We start from the raw sequence: 18,153 nt of genomic DNA on the forward strand, positions 1-18,153 counted from the left end.
TCCTCGAACTTCTTGAACAGATTTAACAGCACCAGCACAGTTCAGCCTAATTTTCTGACTGACACATTACTCTGAAGAGAAGTGAGAAGGGAGTCCAGGACCGCGGTTACAGTTACCAGGTTCTTCACCTATCCCCTAAGTTTTTTGCAGAAGTGATCTTGGCTGGCATTCATCGAATGAATGCCCACAGTGTCTGCCTTCTTCCTTAGCGGCTTCTCTTACGTCCTTTTGGTTCTGCCCCACAAAGACCACCAAAATCTTGCCAGAGGCAAACTTTCCCCTATTAATTTTCTTGAAACAACGCAAAGCAAATTGCCCTAATTACTCTGGCAGGCCGAATGGCGAGGCTTTTGCTCACCAAGGGTAACTCAAGTCGGGCAAGCAGCCAGGAGGCCCGCTTTAGAAGTATCTAGTCTGGCTGGCCTGCAGAAGCTCCCTATCCGTTGTGCCCTAACTCCACCCCTTAGGTCCGGTGGGAGTTGGTGCACCTTGGGTATCTGGGAGATGCCTGTGGACTACACTCAGAGCATCTTCAAGTCCTCTTCTCTTTCATTCAAGAAGGCCTGCATTAGGGAGTCCTAGGGAGGGAAAGGCCTGTTTCTCCACTCCCTGCCAACTCTATTGAAACAACTCCCATCACCCCATCCTTAAATCTTCCATTAAAACTCTTCCTCTGAAGTGGCTATCCTCAGATTTACTTGTCTGTCTCATAGTTCCTTCTCCCCTATGATAAAAGTTATGGAAGGCTGAGACCTTGTCTCAGTTACTCAGTATCACCAGGTCTACCTTGGACACAACAGACTGCCACACCAGCTGAGACCTAGCGGAAGCCGCTTCCTTCTGCTGGCGAGGAGTGGGCCCGGAGGAGATGAAGTGGAGATACGTGCTTCCAGGACCCTCTTTAGAAAGAAAAGGCTTCTGAAGGACTTAAGGGGAAGGCAGAGGAGAGCTTTTTCTTCTCTGAAGGGCGTTAAGATTAAACACTGTGACCCTCCTGCCTAGTCCTAGACCCTATGCCTAGTCCTCACTCCTAAAACTGTGTTCTTCCTTTGTAATAGATAATGCACTTGACTGAGGGCCTTGGCAGTTCCACTGCCCCACAGAACCCAAAACCTAACCAAGACCTCTGCCGGTCCCCCAGTAGTTACTGCTGGCGGCTGCAAGGCTGGTGGCAGACTTTCTCGGGTCCCCCGGCCCGCGCACCCCAACCACTCTACCCATTGGCCGAAGATACCCCTTCTGAGTTCTCATTGGCTGCTGCACTTTTCCTCCGCCCCTACCCCGGGCAGAGAGCCGCGGCGGCGGGGGACGCTGCTCTAAGTCCCCACGCTGGAGCTGGAGCTCAGCTCTGCGCAGATAGGGGCGCGGAGCGCACTGAGAGCCCTACTTTCTCGTGAGCCCGAGCCCGGCAAATGGGCGAATGAGGAAGGAGAGCAGGGACATGGACTGCTATCTGCGTCGCCTCAAACAGGAGCTGGTAAGAGCGGACCAGGAGCCGGGGGACAGGGAGGACTGCTCCACCCAGACCTAGGTACCTGGCAAGGGCCCCGCGCTCCGTGCACCGGGCGGACGCAGAGAGGAGAGGAGAGTAAAGGAGAGGAGAGAGGATGCCAACTGGTAGATAGAGGCTAGGGACGTCGCTCAGAGGCAACAAACTTTGGCAAAGATTTCTGATGAGATATGGACAAGTAACAGGGAGTCAGAGCACCCAGACAACTTGAATGCGGGAGGAGAACTGAAGAGAAAGGTGGGCACACCCAGAGGGGATAGGCACACGGACGGAGTAAGGCTCAAGTGCCCAGAGTCGCAGAAATGACTGGAACAGGCATCGAGCGCCAGTGGTCCGGTGCTGGGCTCCTGTAAGCGCAGACAGATCCCTGCCCTGGGCAGGAGGTCAGGCTGGACTGCTCGCTCGTGGGGAGCTGGCACCGCCCGGGGCCCCCAGCTCTGCTGGGCTTGGCAGAGCTGGCGCGGCTGCGGGGGCAGGCTTGGCCGGCTGTCTGCCTGGGCTTGTCTGCCAGCAGGGAGGGGGGTGGCAGCTGTAATGACGGGGGAGGAGGGGTGCCGCCTGGCAGATCGCGGAGCGGGAGTTGTGGAGGCTCGGCCAGATGTCAGGTCTGGGCTTGGGGAGTGCGCTGGGAGTGTGCGGGGCCTCTGGGTGCTAAGGGTGAGTATGCTACCCTGGGGAAGGGGAATGAATCACTGAAGAGGGATACGTGATTGTTAGGGCTGTGTTAGGAAAGCCAGGTGGATTCTGATTTCTTTCTCTCGATTCTCTCCTCTCCTCTCTCTTCTCTCCTCTCCTCTCTCTTTCCTCTCCTCTCTCCTCTTTTCTGTCTTCTCTCTCCTTCTTGCTCCTCCTCCTCCTCCTCCTCCTCCTCCTCCTCCTCCTCCTCCTCCTCCTCCTTCCCTCTTCCTCTCCCTCCCTTTTAGTGTCCTTTACCACCAGGATTCAGGCAGCTAGGTAGGTAATATACACCTTTTCTCGGCTCTGCCCATCCTGTCTTCATCTAGACTGCCTCAGCTTCCTCCTCCCACTTCACCTCTCAATGTCTCTTTTCATTTTGTCTCCCACGGCAGTAGGTCCTCCTGTCTCACTTTGCTCCTTCTTTCTTCTCTTCGGTCAGGTCACTCAGGCACCCGACAGCAGATCTGGATCCAGAGAGTGCCCAGCTCAGGGTTCCTTAAGTCCCGAGATAACCTTTCTAGCCCTATCTGCAGAGATTCCACTCTGCTTGCTTGGCAGTGTGTAACGGGCAGGCTTTGGTGGTAGTAGGGTGGAGAAAGGAAGCAGAAGTAACAGGTGCTCTCACTGATGCTCCCTGACCAAGATGACCCGGCCCTGGCCCTGGTCTTGTCTGGTCTGATCCAAGAGTCTGCCTTTTCAGGTTATGGTTCACTTCTTTAGTCCTTCCTCCTGAGATCTTTCTGTGATGACACGCAGGTATGAAAGTTACTAGCCCCCCTCCCCCAACCACTTCTTTGGTGAGTGGCCACTGCTGCTCCTCTGAACTGTACCATGCCCTGCACCTCATCAGTTTTCCTATATATGCCATGCTAGTTTGGGATGGTGGTCTTGACTCACAAATATCCCCAGCTCATGTTCCCACGTCATGTGGCCAGTACCAGAAAGACCAAGATCATTATAGACAATGGCGGAGGATCAAAGCCCAAGCTTTGATAACAGCTTTGATGAAAAACATCTGACAGAATCGTCTTTGTGCTTGGAACCTGGGATCATGCCACCTACATCAGGAGCAGCATCTTTAGAGGGTTTGTGGGTGTTCCTGGCATGGGGATGGATTTTCTAAATCTTACTGATTTGCATTTTACGTCACTCTAGGTGGGAGGTGGTGAGGGAGGGGGAAGACAGTCTGCGGATGTCAAGAGAATTTTTTTTTTTTTTTAAAAAGACAAGAAATCTGCACTGAGCTGAGCTCCCAGATTTTGATCTGCAAACCCCCACCAAGGTCTCGAGTGCCCGTGCCTGGGAGAAGGAGACTAACATCACCCACGCCCCTTCAGCTTTCATTTGGCCTTTTGTCTGAGCATCTCCAGCCTTTGACTGTCTTGGAGAGGAAGCCAACTGCCTGGCCTGGGGCCCAGAATGACACTCCGATGGCAGAGTTCTTCACCCCCCACCCCGTGGTACTCTGCTCTCTCCCTCCCGGTGACAGCTTACTGAAGAAGAGTCCTAGCAGAGCAATAGGCAGAGCTATCAGGGTCTTGTTCACCCCCTGACACCTCACCTCAATGTCTAAGTAGCAAAGCTGCATCTCTGAGCCTCAGTGTCCCTAATTGGAGCAAAGAGGAAAGCAAAGTGCTGTTAGCCTGGGCCCACCTCTGAGCTGCCTTCCTCCATGGAATGTAGGGATTGAATTCATGGATCTTGGCTATGGTGGGGATAGGGAACTTTGAGCTTCTTTATATTCTCAGGCTGTAGTGGGGTTAAGTATTACATACATTACATACAGGCTTTTTGTCTGCAGTTGGTTCACTCCAGACAGAATCTTCTGGGCAATCCAAAAGGACTATTTCCTGGTTCTTGCCTAGGAATGCCCCCATGTAAGTTCTGATTAAGGTCTACATTTGCTTATTTTATTAAATTCTCTTCAAGAATGTCCTGTAGACACGATGAGACGAACCTGTTGCAAAAGGGAACTTTAGCAGGTTGTGAAATTTTTTTTGTCCAGGGGATTTCGTGTTCCCTCTCTTATCCAGTTCCCTCCTTGGCACTGAAATTCAACCAAGAAGAGTTGTTCCTCAAAAAGCAACATAGCCAAATGGCCAAATTTCCTGAAACAAAAAGCATGAATTGTAATAATTAATGCAGGAGAGAGTTCAGAGACCCTGGCTCAATTAACTTGGTAGCTAGAGCACTGGTCCTTTCTCCTTGCCTGGAAGGGGAGGAGGGTCAAGTTTCAGGAATGAAAAAGTGGCAGCAGCTGACACTCTTCTTAAATGGGGGTAGGGGCTGCGAAGTCCAGCGCTTCCCTTTCCCTCCAGCTGCCTAAGAGGGACCTGCCTGAACACAGGCCTTGGGACCAGCTGTTCCTTAAACATGGCATCCATTCAGGGTGCCAACAAATGTATAGATAGGCACAGGCACACGGGAGAAGCAGACGTAGGATGCTCACAGATACTTCTTGTGAACTCAGATCAATTCTGAACAAACAGAATGCATAAAGTTTGAATGATCAGAGCTCCTGAAGTTCAGCTAGGCTGGGGAGACTTCCTAGAGGAGGGGAATGTTATAGGAGAACATTATGAAATGTCCATCCTAGTTGGGCCCTGGGGAAGCAACCAATGGACTTCTTTCTCACGGGCTGGGAAAAGTCCTTACAGGGAACTCGTATTCCCAGAAGGCAATTCTCTAGTCACTAGTGGCTACAAGTTTAGGGTGTCCTAGCATATGACTAAGGAATGGGGCTAAAGGCGAAATAAGGGAAAAGAAGGGTGTGGAGAAGTTATAATTGGAGCTTTCAAGTCTTGAGCAAAGCAGTCTCCCCCCCCCCTTTTTTTTTAACAAAGAAAAGCTTCTGCAAAAACATCTCATTCTCTGTGTGTAAATCCCACCCCATTTTTCTCCCCAAGGGAAGATAGAGAGCTTCTGGGTCAGTCTGGGGTCAGTCAGTAGGGATATAGGATTTGGGGTCAGGTCAACTTAAACCCAAACCTTGGCCCTGTCTGACTCTGGCATATTAGTGGCTTTTGTCATCTTTAGAATGGATTATTAAAGATACTTACGTCATATAGCTACTGTGAAGCATAATGACACTATAAGTAAAATCTGGTCTTGAACTTGAGAGTCTCCTGCTCTTAGCCTCCCAGGGTCGGGACTAAGGTGTGTGTTACCAGACTCAGTCTTGGATAAACTTGATGTCATGCTCCTCAGACTGGTCTGCATAAGAGTCAGACAGCTTTACTGAGTTCCTCCTGGCCTAAGGCACTGACCAGACACAGGCACTGTGTATAGATACAGATAAAAACATACCCAGATTTGGTCTTCAGGGAGGAGATAGTTATTTAGTAGAAAAGTAAGCATATATGGATATTGATGTTAAAATGTCAGGGCTGGATTGTGACTCACTATAGAGCACTTGCCTGGCATGTGTGAGATCCTGTGTTCAAGCTTCAGTTCTGAAAAAAAAAAAAAAAAGGATACACCAAATACATTACACCATCCAACTGCTAAAGCAACCTAGGAAGTTGCATTTTTACTATTGACTACTCTGTCTTTTATTGTCTGTCTGTCTGTTCTGTCTGTCTCTGCCCCCCCCCCCAGTGTGTGTTTGCATGTGTCTGTATGTGTTTACTATTTTGAGACAGAGTCTCACTGCCTAATCTTACCTAGACTGGCTGAGGTTACAGGTGTGAGCCACTATGCCCACTTTTATTTTCATTTCTAAAACAAGAAAATAGAGACTGGAAAAGGTTAGGCAACTTGGCCAAGGTCATACAGATGATAAATGGTGAGGGTTGGATTCAGACCTAGACAGATGATGACAGAGCTGCTGTTCCTACCTGCTTGATGGGATGTGCAAAGATGTACAAAGACGGGAAGTAGACGCTCTGAGAACGGAGCAGCAACATCCAGGTACGTGATGCAAGTGTTCTGTTGCAGAGAGACAGCACACACATGAAACCTTGCGGATCAATGAGGACTCACACAAAGGTGGAACCACAATGAAACATGGGCAGATGACACGGAGGCTGAAATCATGTGGGTGTCTGAAGACCAACTTGAGTTTGCTAGACTATATGTAGGGAAATAGTGGGTGGTATAGCCTTGAATATCATGCTAAAGACTGACTTTTCTCTGTGCACCAGACAGCAGCATGGTCAGAGATATATATCCTGAGACTTAGGATGAGAGGAAAAGAAGCAAATGATGAAGTGACAAGAATTAGAAGAGGTCAGGAAAGAGGGTATGACGATCTGAACTAGGAAGGAGAGAAGCAGGGAACTTTTTCAGGTTCCTTAGCTGACTGCAGGAGAGATGGGCCAATGCTGTCAGAGGAAAGAGGGCTGGCTGAGGCTGAGAGGCCAGCTTTCCAGAGCAGGCAATACTGGGCTTCTCTCTCCATCTGCTTCTTGCCTGACCATGTGATCCCCAGGAGATGGTTCACTTGGGAAAGTAGGCTCATCATTTCTCACCCTTCACTTCCTCCTGTCTTTACCCTCCTCCCTGCTGCAGCTCTTGGCAGAGTTTCCGTGTTACCTTCCTATTGAAAGTTCTAGCCAAGAGTCAAGAAGGTCCCTATTCAATGAGCTGGAGAATGGGTCACTTGGCAAAAGTGGGGCTTTTCCCATTTCCGGCCCAGAGCCTCCTCCTAGCTTCCCCATGGGTTGAAAGGAACTGTGTGGGGATTTTGTGAGTAATGGGGTGGGGAAGGGAGGCAGGGCACACTGCCAAGTCCATGGGCAAAGCTGAGCCTGTGTCAAAGGATTCCGGCTGAGCTCCGAGAGGGCGTGAGATGGATGGAAGGAGGGCACAGCTGCAGGATCAGTCAGGGGCCCAAGGCAGGACTTGGGAAGGGAGCCGAGGATGTTGGCATCTCCTTCTAACTCCTCTCCTCCCACACCACAAAGGGCCAAGCCAGTGCTGATGGGAGGGTCTGTCCATCAATGGCTGTCCCCAGAACCCCTTCCTGCTCCATGACTCAAGATGGAGGGATCTACTGCCCAGTGGCAGGCAGTCACTTTTCCCTCTTAGGAGCCCTGAGTAGGAAGGAATAGAACTGGAGCTTGGAGGCCCTCAGACCATGGTTTCTCCACGCTTCTTCCTCATCTAATGGTAACTCCTTCTTCCACCTCCTATTGACTTGCCTGGCTTCCCACAGCACTCCAACTGGTTTACAGGAAGGGGGCCAGCCTTTGGATCCCACTCATACCAAAAAGCCTTAGGACAGGAGTCCTGGTGCATATATCCTTCCAGTTCGCACCTGTTGATGGCTTGTGACACTTCTCATGCAAATTCCTTTATAAACACATTGATTGCAACAACATGAGTAAATTTAAGTAAAACATTAAATAGGAATTTAAATAATTTGAAGATACCGTGAATGTAGTAAAGGCTTGGAAAAGAAGGTTTGGGTAACAGCAGCTCCAGAAAAGATGATCTGAGGCAACCTTGAACTTCCTAATCCTTCAGGTAGGGCTTCTTTCTCCTGCCTAGCCAGCCCCCCGGGGGCAATAATGGTGCTCAGGAATGCAAAGAAAAGGGTGCATACCTGACACAGGAGGGTTGACATTGCACAAGTTCACAACCTAAAGAACACAGGTGAATCTTCCCAATGACAAGTGCCAAGTTTACCAGGTTTCCCAGACTACAGCACGGGACTCTTGACCACACTAGGAAGACTAGATTTCGGCTAGAGAGACTAAAATTTGATATGCAGAAAATGTATAGGATAAAAATACGAATCCTAGGCAAGGCAGGAGGTAAGCAATGAACTGGGGGCACTATGAGGACAAAGATGTGGGTGAGACCTTTGAAGCCTTGCTCAAAGAGATTCCACTGGGATATGTTTAAGTACTTGCATCTGATAGTCTAGAGCTGCAGAGGAGGCAGGGCTCTTGGATCCGTGTTTACTCAGACGAGAACCAATCAGATCTTCTTAGGATGTCACCAGTTGACTCCCAAGAGCAAGTAGGGCATGACTTGACCCTTGCAGCTCTGAGATATTAAGAGGCCTGCAGCATGGAGATTGGTACTGAGAGCTATTTATTTCTGGCTGTCTAAGCTAACCCTGTTCCTTAGCCCCCACTCCACACTGCTCCCATCCTCCCCCTTTGGTCCTAAGACAAGAGAAGCCCTGGGATCCCAGATGGTCCCACGCCCTGAGTGAAGAGACCAGCACAGTCTCTGGCTCTTTGTCCATGGATGACATCATCCCCTTGGGGTTGGTGGGAAAGACTGTCCTCTTGGCTCCATGTCCTTGTCACACATGGCCCAGAGGATGCTACTGTTTGCCCCGCCCCGGCCCTCCCAGCTTCCCACGGCTTCCTTCTTTTCATCCCTCTCATAGCTGCCTTTTCTTTAGTGTCAGTTTGTCCTCTGCCTGAGCCTGGGCCACGGAAGTCAGTGTTCAGGAGTGTTCAGGAGGAAGCTGGGGCTTCCGCTTCCTCCCTTCCTCTGCCTGAGTAAAGCAGGGTTGGGGAATAAGGAGCTAGACAAAAGAAGTGTTCCCCTTTGGTCAAACCATATGTGATACATGGCATCCTGTCATCACTCTGTGTGAAGATTCACCAAGGAAGACATATTTTGAAAGCACGCTAGAAGTCTTAACAGCCAGCCTGCACTTGATGCTTTCTTTGGGCCATGTAGAAAACTATTACCTCATCTAATCTGCACAGTAGCTATTGAGGCAGAGACTAGTCTATTCTTATTCTAAAGAATGGAGAAGTGGAGCTGGTAATGAACTTCAGTTGTTCGAGTGCCTGCCTACTACAATCTTGGGTTTGATTCCCAGCTCTGCCTAAAACTGGGCATAGAGTGTATGCCTATAATCCTAGCATTGGGAGGGGGGAAACCGGAGGATGAGATTTTCAAAATCATCCCCAGTGGTTTTGAGGCCAATGGAGAAACTGAGTTGGGTGTGATAGCTCATCCTATAATGTTAACACTTGGAAAGCTGATGCAGGAGAATTGTGAATTTGAATCCAAGATGGGCTGAATAACAAGACTCTGAAGAAAATAGAACAAATTAATAAACGATACCTCACAGAAAAATTAAAATGCAGCTACTATAGGACAGACTTGGGATCTGAACCCTGTTCCTTTTGTTTCTAGACCCCAAGTTCTGAACCAATACAGAATATTTTCAATATGGATACAATTTCAGCCCTTGTTTTCTTAAAAAGGAGCCCCTGTCTTGTGGACAATCCTGGGTTTATACATCCACACACATTCATTCCTGCTGGAAAACTGTACAAAATGTCAGCCTTATTTCTTATGGATTTTTCCACACTGGAGGAGACTGAATGGGGTCATTTCATTCCTCCCACTACCTCTGGTCTGACTGTGTTCCTCCTTCTGGATGAAAGTCTGCCAGCTTAGATTTCTTGTTGCTTGGTGAATTGAAACCTTGGGAAATGGCCCTGGCTCTCTCTCCCTGTCTAATAAGAGACTTCAGGTAGCAAACAGTCTATAAGGATGGTATGGGGAGGGGAGTCAGTAGTCCCACATCCCACATATGGTCATTCAAAGTGTCATCAAGTGGGTTCTGGGGTGATACAGTGACGTGCAGATCTCAGTCTCTCTACCTTTAAACAGTAGCCACTCAGTGAAAATTTCATAAGCAACTGAGCATTTAAACCATGGATGGTTAAGACATGGATGGGTCCAGTACAGACGTAAGACTCTAGGGACATATACCTCAGGGATCTAAGAGAATGTCCTGATGGAAACACAGTGGAGACGTGTAAGGGATATGGATTCAAATTCCGGGAATTACAATTCCCATCATGAGTCTTGACTGGAGGTCATGGCATTTTGGAGACGTATAGTAATTGAGCTTTGACAATAGAGAGCCCCCGTGTGAGGTGATTGATGGAGATACACATGCGGAGGAGTGGCCAGGCACTCATGGGTCTGGAGGAAGCTTCTGCATTTCCCAGCATGGAAGGAAAGAAGCAGGATATCCCAGAAAAGAGAACTCCAACCGTCTTGCAGGAACAAGTTAGACGAGAACACAGTGACTGAATAGAGATTCTGGGTGACAGGATAGACTGGAAAGTGGGGATCCATAGGGCAACTGGAGGGAAATGCAATTTCTCGGGAAGGAGCTGAGCTGGACTTGCATCCTGGAGTCTGGGCTACACCAGCAGCAGCTGATGTAAATAGGTCGTAAATACATGTGTGAAAGAGGGGGTCAGGACAAGGACCACCAATGACAGACACAGCTACTCCATGGGTTCTGTGTCTCCTGCCACTCAAATGGCACATATGTGCCCCCAGCAAATCCCAGAGCTTTTAGCCTGTGTCAGTTCTCTCCCTGTCTCAGAATGCACAAAGCAAGGGCAAGCTCTGCAGCCCAGAAGAGGCCTTCTGGCCCTCGGGGGCTGACAGTCCTCCAGTGACCTTTGGTGCTGCTGGCTCAAGGGAGCTTGGATAGATCTCTCCCTACCAGACCAGGGTTGGCAGGAGATTTAACCTAGAAGCCAGAAAGGGCCAACTGACAGCCCACACTGTAGTGCTTCTGTGTCCCCCACTAGTTTAGTCCCCCACCCCACCATGCCTTGGACTTAGCTCTGGGCATTAAGACAAGCCTGGGAGGTAAGATGATCCCGTGGGTCTCTGGGGGGCTTAAAAAACAGATGGTTCCCGCACAGAGGCTCACTGTGAGTAATTTGATCAGGATGTGGGGAGGGAGCTGGCAGGCCTGAGGCAGCTTGGGCACAGGGGCTAGGAACTTTGTGAATGTTATCAGAAGCAGCCTCTCCTTTCCAGTCTCCAAGTGGGGCCCTCACCCAAGTCAAGTCAGTCCCTCAGCCCCTTCCACATGGTACCTAGGACATGAGGTTAGGGGAACTGACCCTGGAATCCCTGCTTCTGGCATGATAGAGCCAGAGAGGCTGAGAAGGCAAGAAGAATGCTGGAGCCAAGCATGAGGGAACAGGTGCTTGGGTGGGGGTGGGGGATGCTGGGCAGGGTTGGGCAGGGTCTTCTGGTACAAAGGAGTTCCCTGGTCTCTGTCTCCTGACCAGTCATATGTGAAGAACAGTGAGATGCAGCCTCAGCCCTATGCTTCCTCTCTAGTGTCCCTTTCCCCTCCCTTCACTACTGTCTCATAGAGGACACAGTAGCCTTCAAGTCTGGCCCTGTTGCCCAGCCGTCTGCAAGTGATGGTTGCTGAATCCTGGCTCTATGAGCTGTGTGATGTCACGTCCCTTAGTTCCCTCCTGAAGTGAGACTAGCAACCTCCAGAGTTTATAGAGATTGAAGGAGATGAGATACCTAGTTTGTGCAATGTGATTCCTGTCACATAGTAAATACTCTCAAATGTTTATTGTCACCATTATTCGTCAGGGAGCAATGGCACAGAAGGGACAAGAGTGGCTATTTTCATTCTTGAAAAAAGTGGTTTTGTTTTTGTTTTTGTTTTTTGTTTTTTAAATTTCATGTGCATGGGTATTTGGTCTGCATATAGGGCAATGGATTGAGGAAGCAGGAAGAAGGTGTCAGATGCCCAGGAACTGGAGTTATGTATGGTTGTAAGCTACCATGTGGGTGCTGGGAATTGAATCTGGGTCCTCTGGAAGAAAAGCCAGTGCCCTTACCCTCCAACCATCTCTCTGGGTATGCCGCTACTACTTTGTACAGCCTTAGACTGAACTCAGCCCAATCTTTTACTGTCTAATAGCTTATAAGCCTGTTTCCTTATCTGTCAGATGGAAGCAAGAATAGTCACAATCACCAAGAGTGGTGGACAGGATTAAAATAGGGTAATCTATTAATGTAAGTTGACATATACATACATATATGTATTTATATACATTTCTACACACACACCACACACACACACACACACACACACACACAGCAGCCAACTAACCAACCAAACACATAAAACACCAGTCCCCAACTTAATGATTTTAGACAAGGCATATCCATAAAGCCATTCAAGATTTTTCTGTTTGTTTGTTTGTTTGAAATGGAGTCTCACTCTTTGAGTCTCAGGCTTGTCTGGAACTTACTACATATCAAAGGCTGTCCTTAATCTCAAGTAACTCTCCTGCCTCAACTTTTATGCACTGTATTTCAAATCTAGTGCTGGGAATACAAGTGTGAGCCATTGTGGCTGTCTGTCTATTCTGTTTGTGTTCTCTCTCTCCTCTGTGTGCGTGTGTGTGTGCGTGCAGTGTAGTAATGAAGTCAATACATTATCATGCAGTGCAATGGGATTTGTATTGGATACGTGTTCCCTCTGTAGGCTGACATAAGCTCTGAGCACTTTGACATAGTTTAGACCAAGCTGTGATGTTTGATGGCTTAGATATAGAGAATGCATTTTCAACCCAAAATGGTAGTTTCGGTGTACTGTGGATGTAGCAAGTGGTGGAACATCTGAACAGCTTTTAGGACAGTGCCTGTCTTGGTTAGCCCATGGCTGTTAATGTTCATTCTCTTATCTAGCTGTAACAGTGTTCCGATTTCTCCCCTCCTGACACAGGCCTGCCTCGCAGCAGACTGTCTAGGTGAAGTTCTAATGGCTGACTTGGTAGACCCTGAAAGCGTGTATGTTCAGACGTTATAGGTTGAGGTGCAAGGCTGTGAGGACGTAACCCCCCTGCAGTCCCAGCACTCACTGGGCCTGTGTTGTCTCTCCTTGCAGATGTCCATGAAGGAGGTGGGGGATGGCTTACAGGATCAGATGAACTGCATGATGGGCGCACTTCAAGAACTGAAGCTCCTCCAAGTGCAGACAGCATTGGAACAGCTGGAGATCTCTGGAGGCACGCCCACCTTCAGCTGCCCTGAGAGCTCACAGGAACAGCCTGAGTGCCCTCACTGGCAGGGTAGTGGAGGTCCTGCTGGGCCTGCTGCCTGTCCCTCCTCCAGCCAACCATCTTTTGACAGCAGCCCCAAGTTTCCATGCCGTAGGAGTGTCTGTGGGAAGGAGCTGGCTGTCCTTCCCAAGACCCAGCTGCTGGAGCACCAGAGCTGTACCCAACAGGGGACAGAGTGGGTGGAGCCAGACGACTGGACCTCCACGTTGATGTCACGGGGCAGAAATCGGCAGCCTTTGGTGTTGGGGGACAATGTTTTCGCAGACCTGGTGGGCAACTGGCTAGATTTACCAGAATTGGAAAAGGGCGGGGAAAAGGGTGAGACTGGGGGATCCAGTGAACCCAAAGGAGAAAAAGGCCAGTCCAGAGATCTGGGCCGTAAGTTTGCCCTTACTGCAAACATTTTTAGGAAGTTCTTGCGCAGCGTGCGGCCTGACCGAGACCGGCTGCTTAAGGAGAAGCCAGGCTGGATAACACCCATGGTCTCTGAGTCACGAGCAGGACGCTCGAAGAAAGTCAAGAAGAGGAGCCTTTCTAAGGGCTCAGGACGGTTCCCTTTCTCAAGCACAGGAGAGCCCAGACACACTGAAACCCCTGCCACAAGCAGCCCCAAGGCCTTAGAACCCTCCTGTAGGGGCTTTGACATTAACACAGCTGTTTGGGTCTGAATTTGAGAGATGCTCACTGAACCTAAAATGCAAACTCGTGAGGGCCTTGGGGGAGAGGGAGGGCAGATGGCATGGTCTCCAGGCCAGATGCAAGTTCCCATCCTCGAAAGAAAGAAAGCAGAGTTCTTAGCCCTCAGTAGAACAGTGGAGAGAGGCTGTCTGTCACAGGCCAGGCTGAGCTGAGTCCCTGGAGAGTATGTGTGTATTTGTATTTGTGTGTGTGTATGTGTTGCTGTTGTTGTTGGGTTTTGTTTTTGTTTGTTTGCTTTTTTGAGGGTGGATGTGACAATAGTTGGGAGAGGCAGGAAAGGAGTCCAGGACAAGCCTATGATATTCCTCTATTACCTTCCCAAGACCTCATTTGAACATTCTATACGGAAAGGGGAATTGAGCCCTCAGGTTTCCCAGAGGAACTCCCAATAAAGACCTGTCTCAGGGACCCCCAACTATTTTAATGGTCTGCTTCCCTGCCAAGGCACTGCTACAGACAAGGGTTTGATTGTTTTTAAAGGGTTGGTATCTCAGAATGGAGCACCAGAAAGAGGAAAATCCCTACTTACAGCCCTTCCTAGGACCAAGATTCAGCCCATAGCTGGGTGCTGGCGACCCAGAAAAAGCAGAGGGGTGTGTGTGTGTGTGTGTGTGTGGGTGTGTGGGTGTGGTGAGGGAGTCTGAGATGCTTCCAGATCTCCAAAGTACAGAGGAGAAGCAACGTGCCTACACCCAGGTGCTGTCTCATGAGTCCAAGTAGGCATGCCTGACCAGCATGATGGTCCTTAAAGCAGCAATCTGAGAACACACTGGGCTGCCAGGAGACAAGTCAGGCCAGTCTCATGGTTATCAATGGACCCTAGAGTCACACTCTGCCCGAGCCAGCAGTGAAAGCCCATCCTGACCCCCTGCCTTAATGCTCCTGCAGGGCAGCAGATGGTTGGGACAAACTCAGAAATAATACCCATACATTTAGAAAAATTCTTAAGTCTACATCTCACAGTCAGTCAGTGAACTGGACACGTGTATCCTCATCACCCTGGAGGTCAACAGGGGCCCCTCAGGGCGGGTTTAGTGCCAGGCACTCTGTATAACGAGCAGACTTGCAAGCCTGGGTCCTCGGAGAAGCCATCTCAGCCCCACCCCTTAGCCAGTAGAGGACAAAGTAGAGCCCTGTTCAAGCCCAGCTACCCCGAGGGCGCCTTAGCTCCTCCTTCACCCCCTCCTGCAGACCCAGCTCAGCTTGATGGGGTGTGACAACTGCAATTACAGGCAAGCCTCCTGCTGCCCCCAGAGCATTAAAGCAAATTGGAGAAGAAAAATAACAAGAGAAGCTCTTCTGCCTGCAGTCTAGACCCCCAGGGGACTGAGAGGAGGAAGGGAGAGCTTAGGGGATAGGGATGGGGAGGTAACAGTAACAGTGGGAAGGGTCACCCGCAAGGTCCCATGAAGTTAAATGATAGATGGTCTTTTTTTTTTTTTTAAAGTGGGGATTTTTTTTTTTTTAATCTGTAGCTTTTTGCCAGGCAATGTGCCTATCACTTCCAGAACGGTTAATCAATGGGGTCAAAGGGTCCTGGCATGCAAGCTGCCCCCATCAGGCTGCTCCAAAAGGAAAGCAGTTCCCAGCTCAAATCCGCGGGCATCAGGCCTATCTACTTTGGCCTGGTGTTTGTCAGCTGGGCTCACTCTTTCTGGTCAAGCAGGTCCTTGTCCATCGTGTCTCTGCTGGACTTCTGTCTCTGGTGAAGGAAGATAACTGTAGCTGCCTCTAACGGCTGCTGCAGTGTGTGTGGTGGAGGAACATGTGAAAAGCCCACACCCTGACTCCTGAAGGATGGCACACTCAACAAATCAGTCAAGAGGACATGGACTGTGATGGTACAGGAAGCCAACTCACCGTTTCACCATCCATGGGCAACTCATTTGTTTTGTGGACTAGTCATAGTTCACATCATTTAAATCAACTAACACGACAGACTCCTCGTTTGTCTGGACACTGTAATAGAAGGTGAGAACTCGGCAAAGGGAAAGAAAACAGCTGCTGGCCTCCATTGCTACCAAGGCACACAAAAAAATGCAGCTCACCACCACCTGGCCAGAAAAGAGTCAAGGGACCAATACAACACAATTGGGAAGTCATTTTGGCTTCTAAGATAATCCACAGGTGTCAGGCACCTTTGCCTTTATTTTCTTCTTCTTCTTCCTCTTCTTCTTCTTTTTTTTTTTTTGCTACACCCAGAAAATGGTTGCTCATTTTACCCAAATAGGCGCAGAGAAGTTAACTCTTTCAAGGTCACACAGTACAAAGCTGGGATTGAATCAGTTTGTAATTGACTTCCAATCTTGTGTTCATGCTACCTGGCAAACTGTCCATATTTGCTCCACAGCCAGACCAACAATAACATTTATCTTTGAGATTATTCATGTCTCTTCATGATTGATAAGTGGTATGCTCATTACCCACTGGAGGAACTTTGCCTGGGTCTCAAAGAGGCTGACAGATCGTCCCAACTACTAGGTCATGCTTGGCTGATGAAAGCGGATGGTGACTCGACCTCATATAACTGTTACTTTTCTGTCCACATCCTTGGCTCTTGCTGAGACAGTGATGGAGAGTATTCTACTGAAGTGAATAGAAATGCTCTGGCCTTAGTGATAGGGCCTGTGGGGCCACATGTCAGGGATAGAGATAGTGAAAATAGGCAGAGAGAAACTGACAGCTTAATTCTGCCTCTTGGGCTCATTTTATGGTTAATTAGGACAAGTAAATAAGCTGGAAGCTCATTTAATACCCTTCCTGACAGAGACCTGCTCCACACCTGGCCTAATTCCTTGGTAGGCCTCTAGTTGGCCTAAGCATCTTCTCAGGGATCTACTTGCCTCTCTGTAACCCTGTCTGTGGTCAGTCTGTAGATATTCTCCAATCACAGAATCTAATGGAGTATCCCCTCCCTGCTGGGCACAGTTGGTCGAGCCTGCCAGATCTCTGTTTCCTCTTCACTGGTATAGAACTTTCTTCTCCCCGTGCTCTTCTGTAGCCTACCCTTAGGGTGATCTCTAGCCCAAATTAATCCTGAGGAATAGACACTTAGCTCAGTTCCACCTACTATGCTCTCCTGTTCCCAGAGTCTCCATAGGAGAGGGCCTTTTCTTTTTCAAGTTACACCAATATTCTCTGCAGGATAAAACCAAGAGTCCAACCTGTCTGTGGAACTGGAGCCTGTCCGCAGCTTCCTTGGAGAAGTGTCCATTTACCTCAAGTGATCTCTCCAACCAGGACACTTTGGTGTTTTGGCCAGCACCAGTATTTTCATGAATTCCTGGTCTGGAGTCAAACAGATAGGAATCAAGGCCCGGGCCCTTCCATGTGAGCCTGAGCATGTGGCCTGACCTACTGGAAGCTCTTCTGCTCTTGTATGAAACAGAAATGCTGTAAGGCACACAGCACAACACACCAGTGGTGGAAAACACTGTTCCCAACACACAGGCTTCACAGAAAAGGCACTATCCACCTCTCTCCCACCTAAGCACGGACAAAGCTGAAAAAAAAAACAGTACTTACTTTGAGCCCTGGTGTTCTGCTAAAAAGTACACAGTGACTCTCATCTTATCACAGGATTGTGGCAAGGATCAGAGGGAAGTAAATGTGGTTTTGTCCACTGCACAGATGTGGCTTACCTGGGCTGTTTTGTCAAATAGGGAAGGATAGTCTGGGCCAGGCTAGGAAGGTCCTTGGAGCTCCCATTGCCTAAGGAGCTTGCTCTTCCCTAAGGATACTACACCCAATGTCTTATGGACTCAATTCTCCCTGACAACCAGGAGCCTCAGTTGCAGGCCAGGGATGGAGTTGATTGAGCTAAATTCTGTGACCAGCTGTTTCACCTTCTTGGCCACATCACTCCTTTTCTCTAGCCACCCTGCGTGGGGTCGGGGGTGGGGGGGGGGAGGCTAAGATTAATCCTTTCCCCCATGAAGCCTGAATTTGACAAGACTCCCTGCCCTTCAGGTGACCCATCCCTTCTATTCACCTCCTCCAAGCCCCAATCCATGCAGCCATCACCAAGGAGTCCTCTTTGTCCCTGCAACAAAGTTCTTATTCTTACATTCCAGTCTCCCACTGGAGTCCTCTCTCCCTCACCACCTCCATATTTCCCTGAAAGTATCTTGGCTGGTCAGAGGCCTCAAATCAGTGTGTCCCATAGTTTAGGGCCAATCTCTCACAGGGGATCTTGACAATCATTTTAAATTTTCCTTTCTTCTGTATCCCCTCAAGCAGGATCCCTGACTGGCTCTACACTGTGCAGGGACAATAGGAGTCAGTGTTCTGTACCTCTGCTCATTTTGAACTCTTCCCAACACTGCATAGTCTTCTGGCCAGGCAGGGTGGTTTGGGTACCCATGTTACTGCTAGTTCAAAGGGGGAAGATGTCCTCATCTAACATCCCGGCTTTGTACAGATACCACTTGGGTGTGACAT

At 49.2% G+C, this 18,153-nt stretch overlaps 1 protein-coding gene across 1 annotated transcript; it reads left to right on the plus strand.

Moving 5' to 3' along the window:
• The first annotated feature begins 1,364 nt into the window (after positions 1–1,364).
• Inka2 (inka box actin regulator 2) lies at positions 1,365–13,682 on the plus strand. The gene is made up of 2 exons (XM_028755655.1): positions 1,365–1,477; positions 12,840–13,682. Exons 1-2 carry the CDS (start codon positions 1,421–1,423, stop codon positions 13,680–13,682), a joined length of 900 nt encoding a protein of 299 aa, XP_028611488.1. The 5' UTR covers positions 1,365–1,420.
• The last annotated feature ends 4,471 nt before the right edge of the window (positions 13,683–18,153 follow it).

This window comes from Grammomys surdaster, unplaced genomic scaffold, assembly GCF_004785775.1.
Source record: "Grammomys surdaster isolate TR1022 unplaced genomic scaffold, NIH_TR_1.0 126071, whole genome shotgun sequence".
NCBI lineage: Eukaryota > Metazoa > Chordata > Mammalia > Rodentia > Muridae > Grammomys > Grammomys surdaster.